Here is a 23,523-nt window from a genome sequence, read left to right as displayed (position 1 = left end):
GGCAGGGGCTATTTGTACTGAGTGGGCCGAGCTGGGAGGTGACCACACCCATCTCACAGCAGGAGCCGAGGTCCAGCCCTGGAGTACGCAGTGACGGTTAGGGCTGCAGGGAGAAGGCACGGCTTTGCTCTGGCTGTTGTCCTGCAGGTCAACTGGTTTCCAGCAGAGGGCGGTAAAGAGCCAAAGGTCCTCCTCACTTTCAGCTGTGGCCCTTTCAGTGGTGACCAGAAAGCGAGGCTTCCTGAACTCCTGTATGGGTTTAGCAGTCATGCGCCATCAGTCACTGACATATCTATCTAGCCAATAAAAAGACTGCCCTCAGTGAAAGAGCGCTATAATTCACTCGAAATACTGACTCGGTTTACTGTAGAACTCAGGGGCTGCAGGTTCAAAGCTGTACCCTTGATCAAGGAGCCCTGATCTGCTTCAGTAAAATAAGACACTACAAATGTGTATTGTGCAAACACGGAAACTGTCTGCTAAGCAAATAAATAAGGCACTGGCAGCCCCGCCCATTTGTGGGAATGTGGTGTTTCGCTCGGCCATAATTGCGTGCCCGTAATCCGCTCCCAAGGGACCGCATCTCAGCCTTCAGCCGCCAGATTTAACTACGATCGCGAGAAACGGAAATGGAGGACGCCGTGCACCCCAAACAGGCATAGTACAGAGAGAACAGGGACCAAAACGGGCTGTTTCACTCGCGGTCACAAATGAATTACTCTATATTTTCATCAGAGAAACATAAACTTCTGAGTAGTTTCACGCAGAAGAAACGCATTTCTCTGAAGTGAATGTACTGGCATTCATTGTAGTGAACAGGACTGGATTATATTTTCCTGGAATGGATCGATCTGAATCAACTTTAAAATGTAAGCAACCCAAAATCATTAGTTTGCCCCTAAACAGAGAAGGCTTGTTATTGTGGAATACTCATAGAGTTCTGGAAGGCTCTTTTGACTGTTTTCCTCACTGAGTCAGCAGACACAAAGATCAGCACATTGCGCAAGGCCTTCCTTTCCTGAAATGAAGGTAAAGACGGGTCCGTTAACCGTGAAATGCTCAGGCCTGGTCAAACGTCACTTACGTAATGTCAGTATCAGGCTAATCCATGCCCTGTAGAAAGTAATAGTCTCGAGCTTCATCGCACACTTCAAACGGCCAGTCGCCGATTTCTGAGACTACGTGCAATGTTTTTTTCTCTCTCCCAAAAGTCGCCCAAAAATGTCTGTTCATTATAGGTCAAAGTTTATCGCAAAGAAAAGCAGAAGTTGGCCGTTCGTTTAGGTGGGAAAACACCATTCTAAAATTACATAAAGTGTTTCAGAGAAAATACTGCAAGAAAGTAGCCTACTGTATATGACTATAGAATGTTGCAGTAGCTGTAGCACAATGAGTGATATAATGATTTAAATATTTTACAGAAGTGTAACTATGCTAGTATGCTACTCTGTTATGTATGCAATATAGGCACTCAATACATAAACAGTAATGAAATTTCCTTTAGTGCTTCAGAGGTCATATCATTAGGCTACTATTTATGTATTACGTGCTTTAATAATTGAGAAATGAATATAGTTACACTACGTCTTTCTGCATTGTTTTGCTAACAGGACAACTTTCCCCGATTTCTTATCTCCAGTTGCTGTTCGTCAACTCGAGAACATTTTCTGCACTTGGGAACTGAGTTTGAGATTCCTTTTTTAGTATCCTGGGCTCAGACTAGGCAGTTTGTATTTGAATGAAAATATTTCGCGTGAGGCTTGTTACTTGAATGCACTTTGGAATTCAAACCGAACTCTTCTCTCCCTGACGCAGTCTCAACCGTCGTAGTCAGTCTTGGAGATTAATTGTGGGAATGAATACACGCTTTGTTATCCGAGAGGTCGCTCGTTTTATTTCAATATAAAGGCGAGGATTGGACAAGACTGTGCAGTTACGAGGCTATTTATTAAATTTCCTCCTGCATATTTTTGTTGCCCGGTTTTAATAACGATCACAATTTCTGCGGTACAAACGATGCCAGAAATTACATAGTTAAAAACTATCACAGTCCACAAAGAGGCGATGCGTGAGCACGTAAGGGGCGGGACGCAGGCGCAGCGCAAGCAACAACGTGATCCATCAGCTGCGGCGCCGTGTCAACTGTTCCAACACAATCCGGTCCGCCCCGCGAGCCCTGAACCGCTACATGCGTATTATCCATCACACACTGCTCCTCCACCGGATATCGGAGACCGCCGACCGCTCCTGCAATGAAGAAAGGCGCCATGAATTAACCACACCATAGAAACCTCAAGAAATCCCCCCAAAACACAGCCAGGTACATTACTTTTATCTCCATGTCTTTCCTATTTTTTCTGTGATCGTTTTGATATGCGCTGTATAGTTTTTCCATTCAATCGGGCTGTTCATTGTCTACGAGCCGATTTCACACCACTCATAAATGACCACATGTTGATAACGAGCCGTCTATATAGCTTAGTATATGTAGGCTGCACATGTATTCATATGTGCTTGATCCGTAATCGCATTTTTCTTTTTTGGCGACTGCGGCAAATCTGCCGCTCGGGTACGTGCCCTGCCGGTGATCAACCCGCAAATGGTCTCTTTTTCCCATTTTCACAGCAATGTGTTGGGAGTAGTGGATGGCCAAATGTAGCCCGAGGCCCGAGTCGGACAGGGACCGACGGAGAACGGGTCTCAAGGCAAAACTGGTCTGACAGATCTCGCGATCCATTAAACCAATTAATCAACCCAGATCCAGAGCGTTATGTGCACGCACCACTGCGTGCGATACCACTGCAAACGTCAAACCTGTCAGTTGCACAGGTTAGCAGTTCAGAGCCCCTCGCGCGACTGGGGTCTCTTTTGCTGGTTATATAGCTTTCCGGAAAGTGGCCACGTGTAGATGGAATTTCGGAAAGCCAGTGGGAGCAGTGATTTACGCTGCTGAAGTCCCTAGCTAACAGATAAAACCAACGAAGCCTTGTGAAATGCCATCAGATCTAACTTTCCTCCAATCTGTGACTGCATTTGTAAAGAAAATACAACCCTGAGGTTAGTACCCCCTTAACACCCACATGAAAGTAATGTCCAAAGTCATAAGCTGGTGAGTGTGGGGCTGCTTGCGTTCTGTGTGAGCTGTGTCCCCACCTTGTCTCTGCCTGCCATGTATACTGTTCTTATCGGCTTTCAGTCCTTTCAGGCAAGGGGTTCCCAGACTTGGGTCTGGGGACCCCCAGGCATCCACAAAGAATTCCAGTGTCATGTATGACATATTTATTTTGTACTAAATACAGTACCTTACAGAATTAGTCACAGTGTGATGTATGTGCAAGTCTGATATAGGTACTCCATGATGCCCCATTTGAGACAGACTTTCATGAACAAGTGTGTTAAACAGCTGCTGTGCCGTGGTTAATGTTGGATTATGGCTGTCAAACATTCTCTATTGGAGTGAGGAGATCTTTTAAAAATGAGTTGGCATACTGAAGTTCTTAAGTGCACACACTGCTGAGATTAGAAAAAAAGAGGTGTCAGAGTGTGGATTGAAACGTGCCGTCTTTCTCCCGTCTGTGAAATTTTAACCTGACAGTGTGAAAGTACCAGGTCCAGAAATGGTGCAGTGCCATGTGAGCGTTATCGTGATAGCGTAACTGGTTATGCTGTCATATGGTGTTATGCGTTATAGTGCAATTACATGTCTATATGTGCATTACATTAGCTGTTTTATGGCTGTGCATATGACAATGTTAAGCTGTGTTATAGCTGTGCATATGACAGTGTTAAGCTGTTCTAGAGCAGTGCATATGACAGTGTTAAGCTGTTCTAGAGCAGTGCATATGACAGTGTTAAGCTGTTCTAGAGCAGTGCATATGACAGTGTTATGCTGTTCTAGAGCAGTGCATATGACAGTGTTATGCTGTTCTAGAGCAGTGCATATGACCGTGTTATGCTGTTCTAGAGCAGTGTGTTGCTTGGTATTTCTACTCAGATAATATACTCACGATATCTCACGTGTACGTGTATGTGTTTCATCACTGGAGAAAGTACTAGAAAAAGTGCTTTCTCACCTCAGGTCAGTTTTTTTTATCATATCGGTCTTATCTAATCATGACACCCCTACACACACAAACTTTAAAACACAAACACTCACATATACACGTCAAACCTAGGTCAAATACAAACTTCAACATCCCGTCGTTTCTTGTATACAGGATTTCTTTGAAAATGCGCTCATACATTGGGGTGAAGTTACAAGTGTCTCAGTTTGAACATTTATACATCTGTGTTTATGGGAAACAATATGTCTAAATATGTGTAAATGGATGCAATGTAAATGCTATGTAAAAGTTGTGTAAGTTGCTCTGGATAATAAGCTAAATGTAACACTACCAGGGTCTCAGAGACATTGTCTGAGAGGCCCCAGTGATAGCAGTTGGTCCTGTGTGAAAGCTGTGTGTGAAAGATATCACTTAACTGTTTTGAACCACACCAGCAGGGCTAGTTGTCGTTTAGCAGTTAAACAGTCGCGACTCCGGTATTTCAGGTGTGTGCACCTTGTGGTTGTCAGGTGTGTGAAGGTGGAGGGTGAGCGTTGCAGTGGGTGTGGTGATGGTGCTGGACCCCGGTGGAGGCTGCGTGGATCGGGTGGAGGGGGAGGGCCTGGTCAGGGACGGGATGGACGCCCCGGAGCCGGACCCCAAGCCCGAAAAGACCAGGACCAGGAGCCGAACCGGCAGCATCCATAAGAGAGAGACCCCGTCCCACAACGGGCCGCGCCCCAGCCCCAGGGCTGACCCGGAGCGCGGGGGGTCCGCGGGGGTGGGGCCTTCGAGGGCGGGGCCGATGGGGGCGGGGACCCGGCCCGAACTGCGCCGCCCCCTCAGCCTGGAGCTGAAGCCGGCCCGGTGGCGCGGGGCGGAGCCAGAGGAGAGGCGGGTCCAGCAGCCGCCCTGGAGGAGCGGCCGGGCCCCCTGCCCCCCCGCCCGCAGCCTGACCAGCCCCGGCTTCATGCGCCGCAGCGAGAGCATCTGCGCCATGAGCGGGGGGGCGGGGGGCGGGGCCGGCCGGGGCCGCATGCGCCCCGCCACCTCCCTGCCCCACATCGCCCGGGTGGGCGGGCCCTCGGCCCTGGCCTCGCCCTCGGCCGGCACGCCCCGGGGGTCCTGCCTGCTGGTGGCCCTGCGCCCCGTCAACATGGAGGAGGAGCGCCGCGCCTTCTTCCAGTCCGACTTCCAGTACGAGCCGCAGTTCCTGTACACCTCCCCCGAGCCCAGCGCCGTGCTCGACAAGTACAGAGAGGGCTCCGACCTCTTCCTCACACAGGTCAGCCTGCCCGTGTGTCTGTCTGCGTGTCCGTCTGTCAGCCTGTCTGTCTGTCTGCCTGTCTGTCAGCCTGCCTGCCTGTCTGTCTGTCTGCCTGTCTGTCAGCCTGCCCGTTGTCTTCTGTCTCTGTCTGTCCCTTCATCTGCTCGTGTCTCTGTCCTCGTTTCTGTCTGTCTGTCTGTCTGCCGTCTGTCTTTGCTCTGTCTTGTCCGTCTGCACTGCTCTTCTGTCTGTCTGTCGTCGTGTCCTGTCTGTCTGCCTGTCGTCGCCTGTCTGTCTCTCGCTGTCTGTTGTCTTTGTCTGCCTGTCCTGATGGCACACACTTGTAGAAATATTGCATTGAGCTGTTTGGGAACTTCTCTTCTCCCTAACTTGCCCTGAATCAAATAATTATTGGACCGTACAATTTCTGCTGATCTCTTAAAAGTTTTAGAAGAAGCATCTGTTTTCACCACTTTCCAGAGTAAATTATGTAGGATTGCACATTTTGGCGAGTGGTATTCGTTGAAAAATTCACAGGGATCCGCAGCGGTGTTTCCGAACTTTACTGGCATAAAGTCAAAGGTATTTCCAGTACATATTTGACGCAGGTCTGGATTTCCATGGAATAGATTTTTACCACATTTCCATTACATGCTTATTTTCTGTGAGTGTCACAAGAACCAATGGGCTGCCGCAGTCACATCAGCTGAGGAAAAAAAGGAGTTTACGTCATTGGGGAAAAAGAACATTCTGAGCAGTCCAGGATGAAGACCTGGTTGATCGCTGAACATACTTCATTAGACAGTGTATTTAGAGCAGTCGTATATAAAATATATAATGTATTTATTTTTTATTGTCTACTAAGTGAAATGAAATACTACATATTGATGTATGTAGTTTTGTGATGACTGTTAAGAGAAATGAACAGTAAAAACACACACAAATGTATAAATCATTGAACAAAAAATGTTTTATTAAGTTAAAAAAAATACATTTTTAAATAAAAAAGAATAGGAAAGTTTGTAACAGCAGTGTGTATATTTTGCTTGTTGCTGCAGCTGCTCTGGAGAATCAAACATTGTGAATGCAGACGAACTGACTTTGGAGTGGAGATTTCGAACTTCTGCATGCTTCCACAGAATGGTGGCTGTTTGCATATAGGAATGTCACACTCAGTTCACAAAGTAAAAGAACAACACTGAAGTGTCCCTCTCACCCTCTTTTCCTCTGCCCGTCTTTCTTGATGTCCCCCACCTTTCTCTCTGTTATTCTCTCTCCCTATCCCTTCCTCCCTCTGTCTCTGTGCCTCTCTCTCTCGCTCTCTTTCTCTCCCCCCTCTTTCTCTCCCGCTCTCCCTCTCCGCCTCTCTTTCTCCCTCTCTCTCCCTCCCCCCCCCCCTCCCTTGCCTCCCTCTCCCCCTCCTCCTCTCTCTCCAGGCTGTGGGGATCATGGAGTGCGTGCTGAGGAAGTTTGGCTCGTATGAGAGCTTTGAGGAGGCGACGGGGGGGCCGCTGCTCCCTAAGAGTCGGGTGTGGGCGGCGGCGCGCAAGTACCTGCAGAAGGAGGGCTGTGTGGGAGAGGTGAGAGCCTGCAGAAGGAGGGCTGTGTGGGAGAGGTGAGAGCCTGCAGAAGGAGGGCTGTGTGGGAGAGGTGAGAGCCTGCAGAAGGAGGGCTGTGTGGGAGAGGTGAGAGCCTGCAGAAGGAGGGCTGTGTGGGAGAGGTGAGAGCCTGCAGAAGGAGGGCTGTGGGAGAGGTGAGAGCCTGCAGAAGGAGGGCTGTGTGGGAGAGGTGAGAGCCTGCAGAAGGAGGGCTGTGGGAGAGGTGAGGCCTGCAGAAGGAGGGCTGTGTGGGAGAGGTGAGAGCCTGCAGAAGGAGGGGTGTGTGGAGGTGAGAGCCTGCAGAAGGAGGGCTGTGTGGGAGAGGTGAGAGCCTGCAGAAGGAGGGCTGTGTGTGAGAGGTGAGAGCCTGCAGAAGGAGGCTGTGGAGAGGTGAGAGCCTGCAGAAAGGGGGCTGTGTGGGAGGTGAGAGCCTGCAGAAGGAGGGCTGTGTGGGAGGTGAGAGCCTGCAGAAGGAGGGCTGTGTGGGAGAGGTGAGAGCCTGCAGAAGGAGGGCCGTGTGGGAGAGGTGAGGGCCTGCAGAAGGAGGGCTGTGTGGGAGAGGTGAGAGCCTGCAGGAGGAGGGCTGTGTGGGAGAGGTGAGAGCCTGCAGGACAGGCGGCTGTGTGGGGAGGTGAGAGCCCCTGGGCAGGAGGAGCCGGTGGAGAGTGACTGCTGTCCTGTGACAGCGTGAGGATCCGTGATGTTATATGGATGTGGTCATATCGTGTGACTTCAGGTGGTGGTGTTGATGATGATGATGATGAAGGTGGTCATATCGTGTGACTCCAGGTGGTGGTGTTGTTGATGACGATGATGAAGGTGTCCGTATCGCGTGCCTCTAGGTGGTGGTGTGCCTGTCGGAGGAGCTCCTGTCTCAGGCGGTGATGACGGTGGAGAGCTGCCGGCCGACTCTCACCATAAACCTGTCGGGGGCGCGGCAGCACTGGCTGGAGGGCATGCTTCGGCACGAGATCGGTACTCCCCTCCCCCCCATCACAGTGAGAGCCTGTGAAAGACCATCACACCATCCCATAATATAAATGCATCCGCACATGCGCATAATTATACAGTGACAACGTGACAAGCCAGATAAGCTTGTATGGTGAACACTTTAAATGAATATTCTAATTAGCACATAAAATGAATAAGGCGTGATTACACAATCAGCTCATCACCTGTAGCCTAATGCAGTGTCAGTTTAAGCAATTAAATAATTGCCATCTTTTACTTTGACGTAACTGCGTCTAGTTATGTGCTGTTCTGTGTTGAACGTACTACCCTAACGTCTTCCCGGACTAGGGCTGGGGACCCCAGCTCTGTGGTAATGATGCGGGCGTAGCTCGGCTAGCTCGCCAGTGAAGCAGAGTAAAGGTGCGGTGAAGCGAAGGTCTCGAAGCAGGTTACCGTGACAACACTCTCTGGCAACACAACCCTCAAATCTTTTTTAAAATAAAGGCCGTTGCCCTTGGCTAGGGGCTGATTTCGCCTTTAGCTGACGGTTAGCACGCTTGCCTGTGGAATACTCGGCAGGTGAGAGGCCCGCCTCGGATTCGGGCGAATCTGTAGCTCGTTACTCAAAGCCGAAGCCATATTTACTTCAGTCTGTCCGTCCGTCTGTCCGTCCGTCCGTCCCGCAGGCACGCACTACCTGCGCGGGGTGAACAACGGCCTGCAGCCCTGGGGCAGCGCGGCGGGGCGGAAGCGCTTGGGCCTGAGGCCGGCCAACCCCACGGAGGAGGGCCTGGCCAGCCTGCACAGCGTGCTGCTGCGGAAGCAGCCGTTCCTGTGGCGCGCGGCGCTGCTGTACTACACGGTGCACCACGCGGCGCGCATGAGCTTCAGCCAGCTCTTCAGCCACCTCGCCCGCTTCGTCCGCGACCCCGCCGTGCGCTGGGAGTACTGCATCCGCGCCAAGCGCGGCCAGACCGACACCTCATGTGAGCACAACCACATATACCACACACTTCACACACATATCACGACCCACCACACACATCACACACGTCCACACACACACACACACACACATCACACACACACACACCATCACACCACACACACACAACACACACACCACACACACACACATATACACACTTAAACACACATGCACACACACACACACATACACAACCAAAACACCACACACCACCCCACATCCACAACAACGCACACACACACACACCACACACACACACACATACACACACACACATACCACACACACACACACCACGCACACACAATATACACACACACACACACCCGCACACCACACACACACACTACACACACACACACGCACCACCACCACACACACACACATACACACACACACACACACACACCACGCACACACACACACACAATATACACACACACACACCACTTACACACCACACACATACACACACTACACACACACACGCATACACACCACCTCAACCACACACTGCGCGTGAGCCGCGCACACTGACACACACATTAACACGTGTGCTCACACGCATGCATGTTTAATACATTACCCGTCTTCATGTGTGTGTGCGTCAGGCTGCTTCAGTAAGGATCAGGTCTATTTGGACGGAATCCTAAGGATTCTTCGACATCGGAGAGACATCGACTTCAAGATGCTTGCCTCTCTGGGCAAGGTGAGCTAACCCCCCCCCCAAAACACACACACACCTCCTCCTCTGTCTCCATCTCACACACACACCACCCACACCTGTCCTTCCTCTCCTCCTCTCACCCACTCCCTCACTCATTCCTTTGTTAGGATAACTAATCTGAAGTCTGATGGTTTGGTGACTCAGATCTCTGTAGCCCACTAAAATCTTCTGTACAGAATCACCTCAGTTTGAACCAGAGAAGCTCTCTCTTCATTTCAGTGCATATGAGATTCTGAAATATTGTACGTATTATATCTAGACCACAAAAAACAGACTCCTCACGGTGGAACACCGATGTTTGTCTGATTTCTGTGAAGGTCAGTGGTGTCTGCATATTTGCGCATTAAGGGGCACAGCATTGTTTGTGTGGTTTGTGAGGGATGCACTGTTGCTGATGTCGCCATGCCAACCTTTCTCCAGGTGTCTTACGAGGACGTGGAGCGTCTCCGGCACCTGGCAGTCCTCCATAAGACCAGAATCCCTCACTTCATGCAGGACCAGGAGCGATACCTGCAGCACCTCGATCACATCGTCGCGGTCAACGAGCTGGACGACTCGCAACTCTGCGAGCTCATCCCCTGAGCGCCCAGACACACCTGGACTTTATTAACACACCTGGACTTTATTAACACACCTGGACTTTATAACCGCACCTGGACTTTATAACCACACCTGGACTTTATAACCACACCTGGACTTTATAACCGCACCTGGACTTTATAACCACACCTGGACTTTATAACCACACCTGGACTTTATAACCACATCTGGACTTTATTAACACACCTGGATGTTATTAACACTCCTGGACTTTATTAATGCACCTGGACTTTATAATCACACCTGGACATTATGCACATACCTGGCCAATGAGTATACACCTTGATATTCTGTCCACACCTGGACACAATATCTAGAACTGGTCTTTTTTACGTGTCTGAAATGCCGACAGCCTGAAATCATATCTGTGCCCGAATACCATACTTATACCTCTGATGTCATATCTATGTGCTGACATCATAACTTCACCATGAATGCCACTTTTCTTCCTCCCCTGATGTAATGGATCCGTTCCATCCGTCACGGACTAATGTGTACATTCTGACAATCTCACAACCTCTATTTACACTGTGCACGCACACACGTACACACACGAGCAGCACCTAAAACACGTACACAACCCCTATTGCGTCCACTGTAATCACGGTTCTTATTGAATTGCAATTAGCTATTTATTTTAGCTTCTTAAATATTTCTTGGCAATCTATAGCTGTGTATTTATGCAAGTGTATATTTATTTTTTATTTATGTAGCCATTTATTTTCTTTAGAGGAAAAATACCAAGAGAAACCTTTCCTCTGGATGTAAGGAATGTTCCAGATATTAGCTTTATTTTCCCCTCCGTGGAGTGGATTTTTAAAGGCCTTAGATAATACCGAAGTGAAAATATCTGTTACAGCACCTTGCGGTCAACCATCCGGGCCAGTTACTACGGAAACTCCTGGTCTCGTTTTTTTATTGCTACTGCTTTGTGACTGTTCATGTTTTTTTATATGTGATGCTTGAGCAACCACGCGCGGGTGGCTCTGCAGCAGAGGACCCGGCCGTGTGGTCGTGCTGTTGCTTCAGTGCGTTTGTGTTGTCGCGCTAAGCGAAGGAACTTCATGCCTTAACAAGCCTTCAGTGAAGACAGCAGAATGAGACCGGTTATGTAATGGAGAAAAACTGGAACTGAATGCAGAGTACCAGTGAAGGAGAGGTAAAGAAGAAGTGAAAGGTGGCGGAAGCGTGCAAGGAAAGGACGGAGAGAGAGAGAGAGAGAGAGAGAGATGGGTCATAGAGTGAAAGAGGCTTGATGTAATCTTGGTGTGAAGAGCTCGACTCAGAGACTGACAGGAAGTCAAAGACAGGAAGTCCCACCCGACTCAGTGGAGCTGCAGCAGATATGATTGGATGATAGAAAGGGAAATTTGTAAGCAAGCTCAGGCCATTGGCTCAGACGATTTCTGAAATGTAGCAAGCCTTTTAGCTAGCATCTTGAAGAAATAAACAAATGAAACCAACAAGGAGAGTAGAGAAATGTCACTAGTTTACCCCACAGGCGAAACATAGACACTAATTAAATATCCTCACAGGAGTGTGATGACCTGAGAGGCAGGCCGATCTTAGCAGAATAATATTACCCAGCAGGCTCAGGCTCCTAGCCTTGTGTGTGCCACAGACCCACCACACTTTCTCCCTCTTTCTTTCTCCCTTTCTCTTTCTCCTCCTGCGTCTTCCTCAGACGGTGTAAAAGATAACGGTGAGGTGTTTATGTGTGAGGCGGTTCTGTGGTAGGGCTAGTAGGGGGCTGGGGGGAGTGGAGGGTGGGGGGGGGAGTTGTGCCTTTTCAACCGATGGCTCCTGATGTAGTCAGTAGTAGCTCTTTGTAATTCACCTCATTAGCGTACAGTAGAGGCACGCTCGACGGGCGTGTGTGTCGGTCACCGTAATGTTATTTTTTATCTGCATGAATGTTGCACAATTTGTGTTGTTTTTCGATGACTGGAGCCGTTTCCAGTGTGCTGATAAAACCACTCTCTGAACCCAACGCTGCCCGTGGCTCTGACTGTTCACTGCTGCGTTTGGCTTGACGACGGGGCTGTGGCGCACCTGTACCTGGATACAACGGCACCGAGCTTCTCTCCGCTAACACTGACAGGGCAGCTGCTGCAGGCCACCGCGATAGCAGGTTGGATGTTTGGGACACGTAAGACCGTGTACCTAGGGCTATGGCTATTAATGTGAGGCTAGAAGGCTATTGACTGGTTATACTGCAATTAAAGTTAGAAGACACAGGCACAACTGCACATAATAAGCATTTATTTGTAACCCAGACATGGATGTGTGGCTTTGAGTCCAATCAACTGCCAATCAGGAAATCAAATGTTTATGTCTCAGTCAAGAATTGAAAATGGTGATTTTGTCCAAATCCCTTTGGTTATAATAACATAATATTTGCCAGCCAAACTGAGATGAACATGATTTTTACAATTCAAATAATAAATTGTAGTCTTCATTTTAATAGCAATTACTGATAAAGATAATAAGGGGATTTATGTATTGAGGCTAATGACCGGTGGAATGTTTCATATCACTGCCAATCATATTTCATAACAGCCTGAATTAACACTATAATTTTTCTTTAAAAAATGATAATAATATAGAGAAAAAATTATGAGATGTTAAGACATTTTCTGGACATTTCAGATCACTGTAATATGGTGTGATACATGGAAATAATGGTAATGGTGACTTGGATACACTACATTTCTGTATTAATGCTGAACTGCAGTGAGCTAGCATCAGCTGGGATTCTCAATGGAATTGAATAGGGTTCCTATCTATTATTATGCAAACCCAATCATGACACATGAGAAACTTACTCAATTCCATTCAGAATTCCATAAAAATAATACAGGATCACAAAGGGTTTTTGAAGATTAGGGGGGAAGCAGACTGAGATTCCAATGTAATTCTTGTGAGAAATCCCATTACCAGCTGATGTACAATGAATTAAATTCCTGTTGGTTGTACATTAGTAATGGGATTGCTTTGGGGATGTTACAGGCTTTGTTTGAGACCTTCATGTGTTTTCAGTGGGAATTGTACTGGTTTGCTATTGGTTATGAATGCCATTTTCACAGTTGACTCACTGGGATTTGTATTATATTTCCCTTGGACTTTAAAATGATGGACAGAATGTTGCAGTTATACAAAGGCACAAAAAGGCGAATACATCCTCAGAGTTCTCCTGGGTGTCCCATGACCACTCGTGGATGCTCAATGGACAGCCTGCTGATGTCACATGATCTCCACTGGGAATCACATGGGACTTCCCATAAAGGTATTTTCAACTTAAATAACAATAGTTGTCGAAAGTGAATTTACAACGAGTCGGCAAAACCATATCTTCACCTGACTGTAGGGGTTCTATAGATTATTTTTTGTGTTACATTTTCTGGTGGTCAGGTCCTGCACCTCCAAGATCAGACTACGTAGCCTACGCAGCGTCCACAGAATAGATGCCCGTGTAAACCAAACTGTAAAAAAACAGGAAATAAATAGGAATAGCTATTGGAATTGATAATGTGCCAGCACGCGCACGAATAAGAAAAATAAATTAATATTTGCGTACAGTGTATTATCAAATTAAATTTAAGTGTCCAAAAGCCATTTTGACAGCCAATATAGTGCGTAGCTTTTGACAAGCTATCCTATGACAGTAATAGCCTATGCGTGTTTCAATATTTTCGTAATGGAGGATTATGCTTTCTCGATGGCTGCGATTTACTTAAATAGTTTGCTTATAATAAGAAACAGGCTTGTCAGCGAGCTGATTCTAGCTGTCCTCTAGCCGAGGCGGAGATGTTCACGAGCCGTCCGACCCCGGACAGGGTGGCACGCGCTCACTTTTGCGCCGGGCCAGGTGCGTGCGTAACATAAAAAACAGCAGAATTTGAACGAGTGATCAATGGTCTTTATTGTGGGGGTATCTGATAAGGACGTTGGCGACTGTCACGAGATCAAAATGGACGCCAGGCAACGGGGAACTGAAGAAATATCTACGAATTACTTGTGAGAATTTTGTTTTTTAAACAATAATATTGCCATAGCCTAGATTGTACTGATGCACATAACGGTTTAACAGCGAGGAAAGCTGTATTCCCTATTTATGTATAGCCTACACAAACATTCTTTTACATTTGGAATGTAATTACGTATAAGGTAAATTGATATCATAACGTGGTAGTATGTTTTTAGTTACATTTGGTTAACGTCGTAACGTATGTAGCAGGTAAAGATGTAGCCCACTGCAGTCTGCAGGGGAATGGCGAGGCGTGGGGTTCGGCTATACTCCGCTCTTCAATTCTGTCATGAAATTGTCTCTGCAGTAGCCAGCAAGTGCGTTAGAAATAAACTCGCGTTAACGCGAACATCTTCCCCTTTTAACGGTACTTATTTTGGTCAGCTGACCTGCGTCGCGTGTCAGCTGTCTTGGTGAGGACACAGGATTTGGACCACTTGGGTGCTGCAGCATAGATGTTAATTGCCGGTTTACTTTAAAAACAGAACAGCAGTTTTATATTGCAAATTGTCGCAAGTGGTGGGCTAATATTACATTATTTGGCATCTCTCTTTCATGCAACCATACGTATCCTACGTCACTGGAGCAATCTTCAGTGGTAACCTGTCTGCCCATCTGCCTCGCCATTGTAACTATATGTAAAGAAGGAAGCCAAAACAGTGTTGTAAATAGTATTCTGTGTGTGCATGTGTGTGTTAAGACCCTCTCAGTTTGGTTGCTCTACACTGCCTCCAGCTGGTAGGTGTCATTAACACTTGTGATGGGGGAAGTGCGGAAATCACGGTCCAGCGGCTGTTTCTCTGACTTCCTCCCGGGAGATGCGAGCCCGGACTCCGCCTGCGATGGCTCCGATCTGGACTCCGAGCCTGACTCTGACGTGGACATGCTCTGGTAGGCTACGCTGAGAAGACACAAGCTTCAGTGTTCTCATTCTGTCACACTGTTTATAAAATGTAACCAATCATGTGTTTATGATGTCGGCATTGGTAATGGCAGTGTAGAACATTGGTTGGTAGGTGGGTAGAGCTGTTTCGGGGGTTGTTTGGTGGGTGGAGGTGTTTTCGGGGGTAGCTGTTTAGCTCTTTCTCACTCTGTTGCTGCCGTTGCAGCTGCCACCGTGTCCAGGACTCCCTGTTGAGCTCAGCCAGTCGCTTCACCGACTACCGAGGGATCCTGAACTGGATCATCATCCTACTGGTGAGCGCCCTTCTGGCTCTCTCTCTCTCTCCTCATGTTTGGGCTCTGGTGGGGGTGAGTCTCTCTCCTTGTTCGGGCTCTGGTGGGGTTGAGTCTCTCTCCTTGTTTGGGCTCTGTTGGGGGTGAGTCTCTCTCCTTGCTTGGGCTCTGGTGGGGTTGAGTCTCTCTCCTTGTTTGGGCTCTGTTGGGGGTGAGTCTCTCTCCTTGTTTGGGCTTTGTTGGGGGTGAGTCTCTCTCTATGTTTGGACTCTGATGATGGTGAGTCTCTCCTTGTTTGGGCTTTGTTGGGGGTGAGTCTCTCTCCTTGCTTGGGCTCAGGTGGGGGTGAGTCTCTCTCCTTGTTCGGGCTCTGGTGGGGTTGAGTCTCTCTTTGTTTGGGCTCTGTTGGGGGTGAGTCTCTCTTTATGTTTGGACTCTGATGATGGAGAGTCTCTCTCCTCATGTTTGGGCTCTGCTGGTGGTGAGTCTCTCTCCCCTGTATTATGGTTCTGGCTGTGTGTGTGATAGGCCTGGCGGTTGCCTGTGCACTTGTGAAAGTGTTTGAGTGACCTTAGGTTTCAAAGTTGTGCTTTGTCTTTTTGCAGGTCCTGACTCATGCACACCTCTTCCTGGAGAACTTCATTCAGTGAGTGCATGTGCACACTCAAACACAAACACACACAGGCACGCACACACAAACACAGACACACACTCACATGCACACATGCACTTATATATGGTCCTCGCTGTGTGCCTGGGGGCATTGTCATGCTGAAGGGCCTTCCCCAAACTGTTGCCACAAATTTGGAAGCACAGAATCGTCTAGAACATCATTGCATTGAGATTTCCCTTCACTGGAACTAAGGGGCCTAGCCCAAACCATGAAAAACAGCCCCTGACCAATGGTTGTTCAGATACTTTTGGTCATGTGGTGTATATATATACACTGTGAGATTTGTGATGCAGCTTCCTCCCCTCTTTGACAGACACGGGTTCCTCATCGATCTCTGGAAGGTTTTGGTCCACCTGATTCAGGACGACTGGCCGTCAGTCTACCTCGTCATGGGTGGGGCTCCGCGTGCTCGCTGTGATGTCACAATTGAGTGTGCTCTGTAAAAATGTCACCGGAGCAGCAGCCCGTCTGCAGCCCGAGTGTTTCATTCACCCCTTCTCTGCCTCTCCGGCAGCTGCCAACGTGTTCGCTGTCGCCGCCCTGCTGCTGGAAAACTGCCAGGACAAGGTGAGGCAGGTCTCTCTCTCTCTGCCAGTCCTATACATTTCACACCAGGGACTCCTCACCCTTTAGGAGTAGCAGTATGCTGTGCATTTGAAGAAGAGAAACTCTGACCACATAGCAATACAATTTTTGTTGTTTGTCTTTTCTGTGGCTTTGTGATTTGAGGAATAGGAGAAATGGCATGTATGGACAGAAAGAACAGAATTTGTGGGTTGCTCATGAATTCCAGGTTTCACACTGGCTCCAGTCTCTGGGGAATTTTTGCTTCCCCCTGTTCCATTATGATGCCATAAACTATAAATCACGTCTTCGTGATGTCATACATTATAATTCCCTGCATCATTGTGATGTTATCAACTGATGTTATCCCATGATTTGTGATGCCACCCAATATAGTTCCCTGTGTCAGTCTAGAGTCATTGATGATAGTTCCCCACACCCTTTCATTGTCATGTCATTGACATCATCACTTCTCTTTTGTTACATTGTCGTTGTGTAATCGCTGGCGCTGGAACTGAAACTAAAATCAGGAACTGTGGCCTCTGTTGTTGCTTTATGTCGATTGTATGCACTGTGATGTTGTGTGTGTGTGTTGTATTGTGTGTTGTGTTTGTGGTGTTGTTGTATTTGTGTGTGTGTGTGTGTGTGTGTTTGTATTTGTGTGTGTGTGTGTGTGTGTGTTGTGTTTGTGTGTGTGGTGTGTGTGTGTTTGTTTGTGTGTGTGTGTGTGTGTGTGTGTGTGTGTGTGTGTGTGTGTGTGTGTGTGTGTTTTGTGTGTGTGTGTGTGTGTGTGTGTGTGTGTGTGTGTGTGTGTGTGTGTGTTGGCTCTTTGTGAGGTCTATGTGAGATCCAGACTCTTTGCTGTGTGTCTGTCACAGGGACAGATTCCAGCCTGCGTGGGGCACTGCCTGCACCTGCTGAACCTGGTTGTGCTGATGCTGTTTCCCTCTGCCGTCATTCTGCAACAGGACACCTGTTTATCTACAGGTGAAGATACCTTCTTCTACACTGGTGACCAGTCAATGGCTCTTTCAGTGCTCGTTGTGCTGGATAAGTAACTGAACATGGCTTAATTCTGAGAGACTGCTGCGTCTGTGTGTCCACCAGGAGGCGCCCTATTCTCTCTCTGTATCTACACTGTCCTGGGGCTTAAATTGTATTCATACCAAGAGGCAAACAGGTGGTATCGACAGGAACATTGCAGGGCTCCAGGTAAGCCTACATACAGGGATCCTTTGGTGCGGCTGACAGCCAGTTGAGTGGTTGTTGCTGAAACATGGTGTGTACTTGTAGTTTATTTATTTGTATGTGGTGTAAAAACTTTGTTTTTACACATACAATGTTTCTTTGTGTATTAACTTGTGTGTGATTGTATCTGTACTTGTCACTGATTTCTGAGTTTTTTTCTACAGGGATCACATGCTGTATTTCACAAGAAAGTGGAGAGAGAACAGACCATTTGACCCTTGGGGGTGAGAACACCACACACACACACACACACACTCACACACGTGCACACACCCACACACACACACACACACAAACACACACACTTTTATGGTCTGTGCCTTATGTTCTCAGAACCCTGTACTGCAATTCTGTTAGATGTGTAACCTTTCACCCTTGACCTTTGCCCTCTTTCAGACCTGTACTATTTCCTCCTGGCCCCCACCCTCTGCTACCAGAGGGGCTTTCCTCAGACCCCCAGCATTCGCCTCAACTTCCTGCTGCACAGGCTGCTGGAGATGGTGAGGCCGGTTTTGGCAGCCAAAACCTTGATTGTGTCTTGTATCTGGAGCCCATGGAGAGTAGTAGATTAGTCAGATAATCGTGATTGATTGGCTGTTAGCAACCGTTTACTTAATTACCTGAATAATCTGCTCCAGTGGAGAGTAGTGCTCACAGCCAGGGTGATGGTGGGAAGGGCAGGTAATCTTATTCTGTGGTTTAAAGGCATTTTTGAACAGGCATCAGCTGGTTCATCTGCCATAGTTACACTTCTCTTTCAAATCTTACATGTGGAATACATTCAAATTTACTTCTATTAAAAGTGGTCTCTGCAATCATTTTTTTCATTTTATAAATCTCCTTGGTAATTGTTTAATTTGTGTAATATTTTATATGGATTAGTATTGTCAATATATGTGTGTGGTATGGAAGCTAATTGATATGCTATATAATCAAGTAGGTATAACAATAAAAAAATCCTGGCTTTCCTAGTTAAGGAAAAAGGATAAGAGTATTCATGTCATTGAAGACCAATAAGATTCCAGCCTCTAGCTGGGACTAGTCTGCTTGTGTTATATTTCACGTGGTAGTAACCTGAAGTGTGTGATTAACTGAAGTCTATTGATCATATTTATTGGTGATAAGTTATGGATAGTTGATTTGAATCTCTCTCTGCAGGTGGTCCTCACACAGCTGATGGTGGGAATCGTGCAGCAGGTGTGTTAGCCTGGGCTTCGTTTTATCTGCCACGCTTGTCCTGGTTTAATCTGATCTGCTTTGTTAATGTCAGGGTAATTTAATCTGCTGAGTGTAATTTGTGCCAAGTTTAATTTCATACAGCTAATCTCTTTTGCCTTCTCCCTGATGAATTTTCAGATTGTATCAAGCATCTCTTCTCTCCTGTCCTCTTTTTTCATCTTTTTCAGTGGATCAGTCCCCTATTCCAGAGGACCAACAGCACCTTCACTGTGAGTTTGATGTTATTTTTTCACTCTGAGTTTGAGTGCTGTTATGATTCCCAGTGAGTTTAAGTGTCAACATGATTCACTGTGAATTGGAGTGATGGTGTATTTCCCAGTGAGTTTGAGTACTTTTATGATTCACTGTGAATTGGAGTGATGGTGTATTTCCCAGTGAGTTTGAGTACTTTTATGATTCACTGTGAATTGGAGTGATGGTGTATTTCCCAGTGAGTTTGAGTACTGTTATGATTCACTGTGAATTGGAGTGATGGTATATTTCCCAGTGAGTTTGAGTACTTTTGTTTCACTGTGAACTGGTGAGATATATAACTCCCAGTGAGTACCTTTATGTTATAATTGAGTTATAAATAGTGCTGTTATACTATGATTCATAGTGTGTTTGTTTTCACATAGTGTTTGAGTGACCATCATAGTTAGTTTAAGTGATGTTCTGCAAAACTGGTTTCCACGAACTCACCTGAGCTGTGTTGGACTTTCTGTCTCTCTGAAGAACATGGATGTCACTACCAGGATTGAGCACTTGGTGGAGCTGGTGGTGAGTATCTGTGCATGTGCATGTGCGTGTGTGTGTGTGTGTGCATGTGTGTGTGTGTGTGTGCATGACAGTGTGCTACGTGTGATTGTGTGTGCTTGTGTGTGTCACAATTTCAATGTGTACATAATTGTGATAATGTTTGTTTGACTTTGTCTCTCTCTGTGACTATCTTTGTGTGTCAATGTGTGAGTGTGTGTATGTGATTGTGTGAATGTGTGCCTGTATGTGTGTGTGAGCGCATGTCTGTGTGCATGTGTGTGTGTGTGTATGTATGTGTGTGTGTCTGAAAGATGAGCAGTGATGCTGTTCCTTGTCCTCTTGCAGGCGCCAAACCATTTCCTGTGGTTGATTCTCTTCTTCCTGTTCTGTCACTCCTGCCTCAACTTCAGCGGAGAGCTTCTGCGCTTTGGGGACCGACACTTCTATGGAGACTGGTGGTGAGTCTGTTTGACTCAACCCACAGCACCTGCGTCTGACTCAGCCCTCAGGTGTTGAGCGTGACTTAGCACACAGCGCGCATGCTTGTAGGAAACCCCTCAGTCTTCATCTGTGTCCCGTGTGCAGGAATGCCGATACCCTCAAGAGCTTTTGGAGAAAGCTGAGTGTTCTCTTTCACAAGTGGAGCGACAGGTAACTCCTCCGGACTGTACTGACCCCACCCATCACGTCTCTCTCTTTCTCTCTGCCGCTCTCTTACACGCGCGTGTACGGGCTGTCCCTTCTCTCTCTCAGACACCTGTACACACCGATGGTGAGGGGGGGAGTCCCGCCCGGGCAGGCGGAGCTTCTGGCCTTCCTGTTTTCTGCAGCTCTCTGTGAGGTAAGATTGACCATTAGCAGGACTGAATGTGAACTGAACCTGAACAGAACTGACCACTGTAAACAAGAGTGACTGTGAACTGACCATGAACAGTACTGACTGTGAACTGATCGTGAACAGAACTGACCATGAATAAGACTGACCGTGAACTGACCGTGAACAGAACTGACCATGAATAAGACTGACCGTGAACTGACCGTGAACAGAATTGGCCATGAGCCAACCTTACTGTTATGATCGCCTCTCCCTGCAGTATGTCATAGCTGTGCCCCTGCGTACCTGCCGTCTGTGGATCTTCCTCATCATGATTCTGGAGGTGAGAGTCTGCTGTAGAGCCTGAGCGAGCTGCTCATTTAGAGAGAGAAATCACACAGCCCTGTACAGAGCTGACCCCAGTGAAATCACATAGCCCTGTACAGAGCTGATCTCAGTGAAATCACATAGCCCTGTACAGAGCTGACCCCAGTGAAATCACACAGCCCTGTACAGAGCTGACCCCAGTGAAATCACATAGCCCTGTACAGAGCTGACCCCAGTGAAATCACACAGCCCTGTACAGAGCTGACCCCAGTGAAATCACATAGCCCTGTACAGAGCTGACCCCAGTGAAATCACACAGCCCTGTACAGAGCTGACCCCAGTGAAATCACATAGCCCTGTACAGGAGCTGATCTCAGTGAAATCTCATAGCCCTGTACAGAGCTGACCCCAGTGAAATCACATAGCCCTGTACAGAGCTGATCTCAGTGAAATCACATAGCCCTGTACAGAGCTGATCTCAGTGAAATCACACAGCCCTGTACAGAGCTGATCCCAGTGAAATCACACAGCCCTGTACAGAGCCGATCCCAGTGAAATCACAGCGTTCTGTACGGAGATGATCTCAGTGAAATCACACAGCCCTGTACAGAGCTGATCCCAGTGAAATCACACAGCCCTGTACAGAGCTGACCCCAGTGAAATCACACAGCCCTGTACAGAGCTGACCCCAGTGAAATCACACAGCCCTGTACAGAGCTGATCTCAGTGAAATCACACAGCCCTGTACAGAGCTGATCTCAGTGAAATCACACAGCCCTGTACATTTAGTTGTGAAGGAGCACCCTCTGTAATTGTTGATTTGTATCACTGTTTCCCCCCTAACACCGCCCCATCCCCCCCAGCTCCTGGTTGCGGTGTTCCTGGGACGTTACTTCACTGGTAACTATGGTAATGGATTGGTGTGGCTCTGCGTTCTGATGGGTCCCCCTATGGCTGTGATGACATATTTCCACGACCATTACATCACCTACCGTGCACAGCCCCACTGGACCCTATACTGAACCCTCCTACCACTAGCACACTCTCCTCAGATACCTGCCTCTCTCTACGGAAGTTGATCCAGCCTCTACCCAGAGTGAAATGGTAGAAATACACATTGTGAGGAGAGTTTTGTGTGTGCGTGTGTGTGTGTGTGCAATGTGCGCGCGTGAGTGTGCCTGTGTATGCATGTGTTTGTGTGTGTGTATGCAGTGTGTGTGTGCGTGTATGTGTGTATGTGTGTGTGTGCTATGTGCACACGTAAGTGTGCCTGTGTGTGTGCCTGTGTGTGTGTGTGTGTGCGCGCATGCACCTGTATGTGTAATTAGCTTTGGTCTTATTCCTGTGCCTGCTTCATTCTTACTGAGGAGGAAGTGCATTATGCCCAAATGGAAATATGACTCTGGAAAGTCATATAATGCTACCCTTTGATCTGTAATAAAGGTCCTGTCAGCTGATAGCCCACAAGCCATCAGTCTGAATGCCTGTTTGTGTGTGTGTGTGTGTGTGTGTGTGCGTGCGTGCGTGCGTGCGTGTGGGTGCATGTATAAGGGGGGGGATGCATTGTAATTCCCAGTATCTTGCGTATGAACTATAAACGGTCATACAGTGCTCTTTTGTGTATCAGACATTTATCAGTTTCGTTGTGAATTGATTTTTCCGCACTCAAAGGCGAACAATACAAAATTTCTGGAATTGATCTAAGAAACTGCACTGGGAAGCTGGTTGTAGTTTACTGGCACCAGTAAAAGAATATGCAGCTGTGCATACGCTGGACTATTTTGCAATGCTTTTGAGTGCTTTTCTCGTCTTCCACACACCATGTACAAATGACTCACTTGACCACAGGCCTATGACAACTCCAGTAGTGTTCGCTCACAATGGGAAAATGGATCAGTCAGTGTGAAAACATCAAAAGCTCCCTGTAAGAACACACGGCATTGTCTTCTTTTAAGATCCCTTACAGAGGAATTCTTAAGGGTCTGGGTGACTAAGCACCATGCACAGATTTTTCTTAATGGCCTTTATGAATATACAGATATGCCTGGAACATCAATTCAGTTTATCTACAATAAAATGGTCCTGGAATTTGAAATGATGTGTTTTTTGTGTAGTAAATTCCTAAAGATTAAAAAAAAAAAAAAAAATCAATATAATTTCTATATTACAGTGAGGTGATCGCTAAAATGGGAGTGGTGTGATGCCCCTGTGGAGGAGTGTGTACCTGTTTGTTTTGTGGTGCATGTGTGTGTGTGTGTGTGTGTAAAACAAAGAGGACATTCCAGTAAGTGAGAAGGCAATGTTGGGGTGCCTGGTACACAGTAGTGGTTTGACCACTGGACCAAGGTGTGTAATTCTTGTAAAATATTTGAGTTAGGTATAACTGTTGTATTTGCTCGAAAGCAATGCCATTGTTTTGAGTCAAAAACATACATTTTTAGAGACTGTATAAATTTATAGGATTTGTCTGTCCGACAAATAAATATATTATACGTAAAACCTTTGTGAGTGTGTTTTCTTACCAGCCTCTATACTAATGTAAT

The 23,523-nt window shown here is 47.2% G+C and overlaps 2 protein-coding genes across 3 annotated transcripts; both read left to right on the top strand.

The window, feature by feature from the left end:
- The first annotated feature begins 69 nt into the window (after positions 1-69).
- Positions 70-12,164, top strand: kiaa0895l. Its single transcript, XM_064312936.1, has 7 exons — positions 70-869; positions 4,574-5,328; positions 6,747-6,890; positions 7,751-7,883; positions 8,546-8,845; positions 9,453-9,556; positions 9,995-12,164. Exons 2-7 carry the CDS (start codon positions 4,615-4,617, stop codon positions 10,154-10,156), a joined length of 1,557 nt encoding a protein of 518 aa, XP_064169006.1. The 5' UTR covers positions 70-869; positions 4,574-4,614; the 3' UTR covers positions 10,157-12,164.
- Positions 12,165-12,312: 148 nt separating this feature from the next.
- On the top strand, positions 12,313-23,479 carry LOC135242044 (diacylglycerol O-acyltransferase 1-like). Of its 2 annotated transcripts, none has more exons than XM_064312928.1 (18): positions 12,313-13,460; positions 14,937-15,092; positions 15,311-15,398; positions 15,983-16,023; positions 16,364-16,443; positions 16,565-16,617; positions 17,493-17,601; positions 17,722-17,826; positions 18,027-18,086; positions 18,259-18,362; positions 19,021-19,059; positions 19,269-19,310; positions 19,816-19,860; positions 20,185-20,297; positions 20,425-20,490; positions 20,593-20,680; positions 20,934-20,996; positions 21,844-23,479. In XM_064312928.1, the coding sequence occupies exons 2-18, from the start codon at positions 14,962-14,964 to the stop codon at positions 22,000-22,002; spliced, it is 1,386 nt and encodes a 461-aa protein (XP_064168998.1). In that variant the 5' UTR covers positions 12,313-13,460; positions 14,937-14,961; the 3' UTR covers positions 22,003-23,479. The 2 variants fall into 2 exon arrangements, with proteins under 2 accessions (XP_064168998.1, XP_064168997.1); XM_064312927.1 differs by lacking the exon at positions 12,313-13,460 and adding an exon at positions 13,473-14,191.
- The last annotated feature ends 44 nt before the right edge of the window (positions 23,480-23,523 follow it).

The sequence above is a fragment of the Anguilla rostrata genome, chromosome 16 (assembly GCF_018555375.3).
Source record: "Anguilla rostrata isolate EN2019 chromosome 16, ASM1855537v3, whole genome shotgun sequence".
NCBI classification, from domain to species: domain Eukaryota; kingdom Metazoa; phylum Chordata; class Actinopteri; order Anguilliformes; family Anguillidae; genus Anguilla; species Anguilla rostrata.
This window is presented reverse-complemented; position numbering and strand designations above follow the sequence as displayed.

Excerpts from the sequence above, each read along its gene's own strand:
- kiaa0895l (XM_064312936.1), top strand. The coding sequence starts at position 4,615 with ATGGTGCTGGACCCCGGTGGAGGCTGCGTGGATCGGGTGGAGGGGGAG. Across the intron at positions 5,329-6,746 it reads CCGACCTCTTCCTCACACAG|GCTGTGGGGATCATGGAGTG; the intron begins GTCAGCCTGCCC and ends CTCTCTCTCCAG. Across the intron at positions 8,846-9,452 it reads CGGCCAGACCGACACCTCAT|CGTCAGGCTGCTTCAGTAAG; the intron begins GTGAGCACAACC and ends CATGTGTGTGTG.
- LOC135242044 (XM_064312928.1), top strand. The coding sequence starts at position 14,962 with ATGGGGGAAGTGCGGAAATCACGGTCCAGCGGCTGTTTCTCTGACTTC. Across the intron at positions 20,298-20,424 it reads CACTTCTATGGAGACTGGTG|GAATGCCGATACCCTCAAGA; the intron begins GTGAGTCTGTTT and ends TCCCGTGTGCAG. Across the intron at positions 20,997-21,843 it reads TCCTCATCATGATTCTGGAG|CTCCTGGTTGCGGTGTTCCT; the intron begins GTGAGAGTCTGC and ends CATCCCCCCCAG.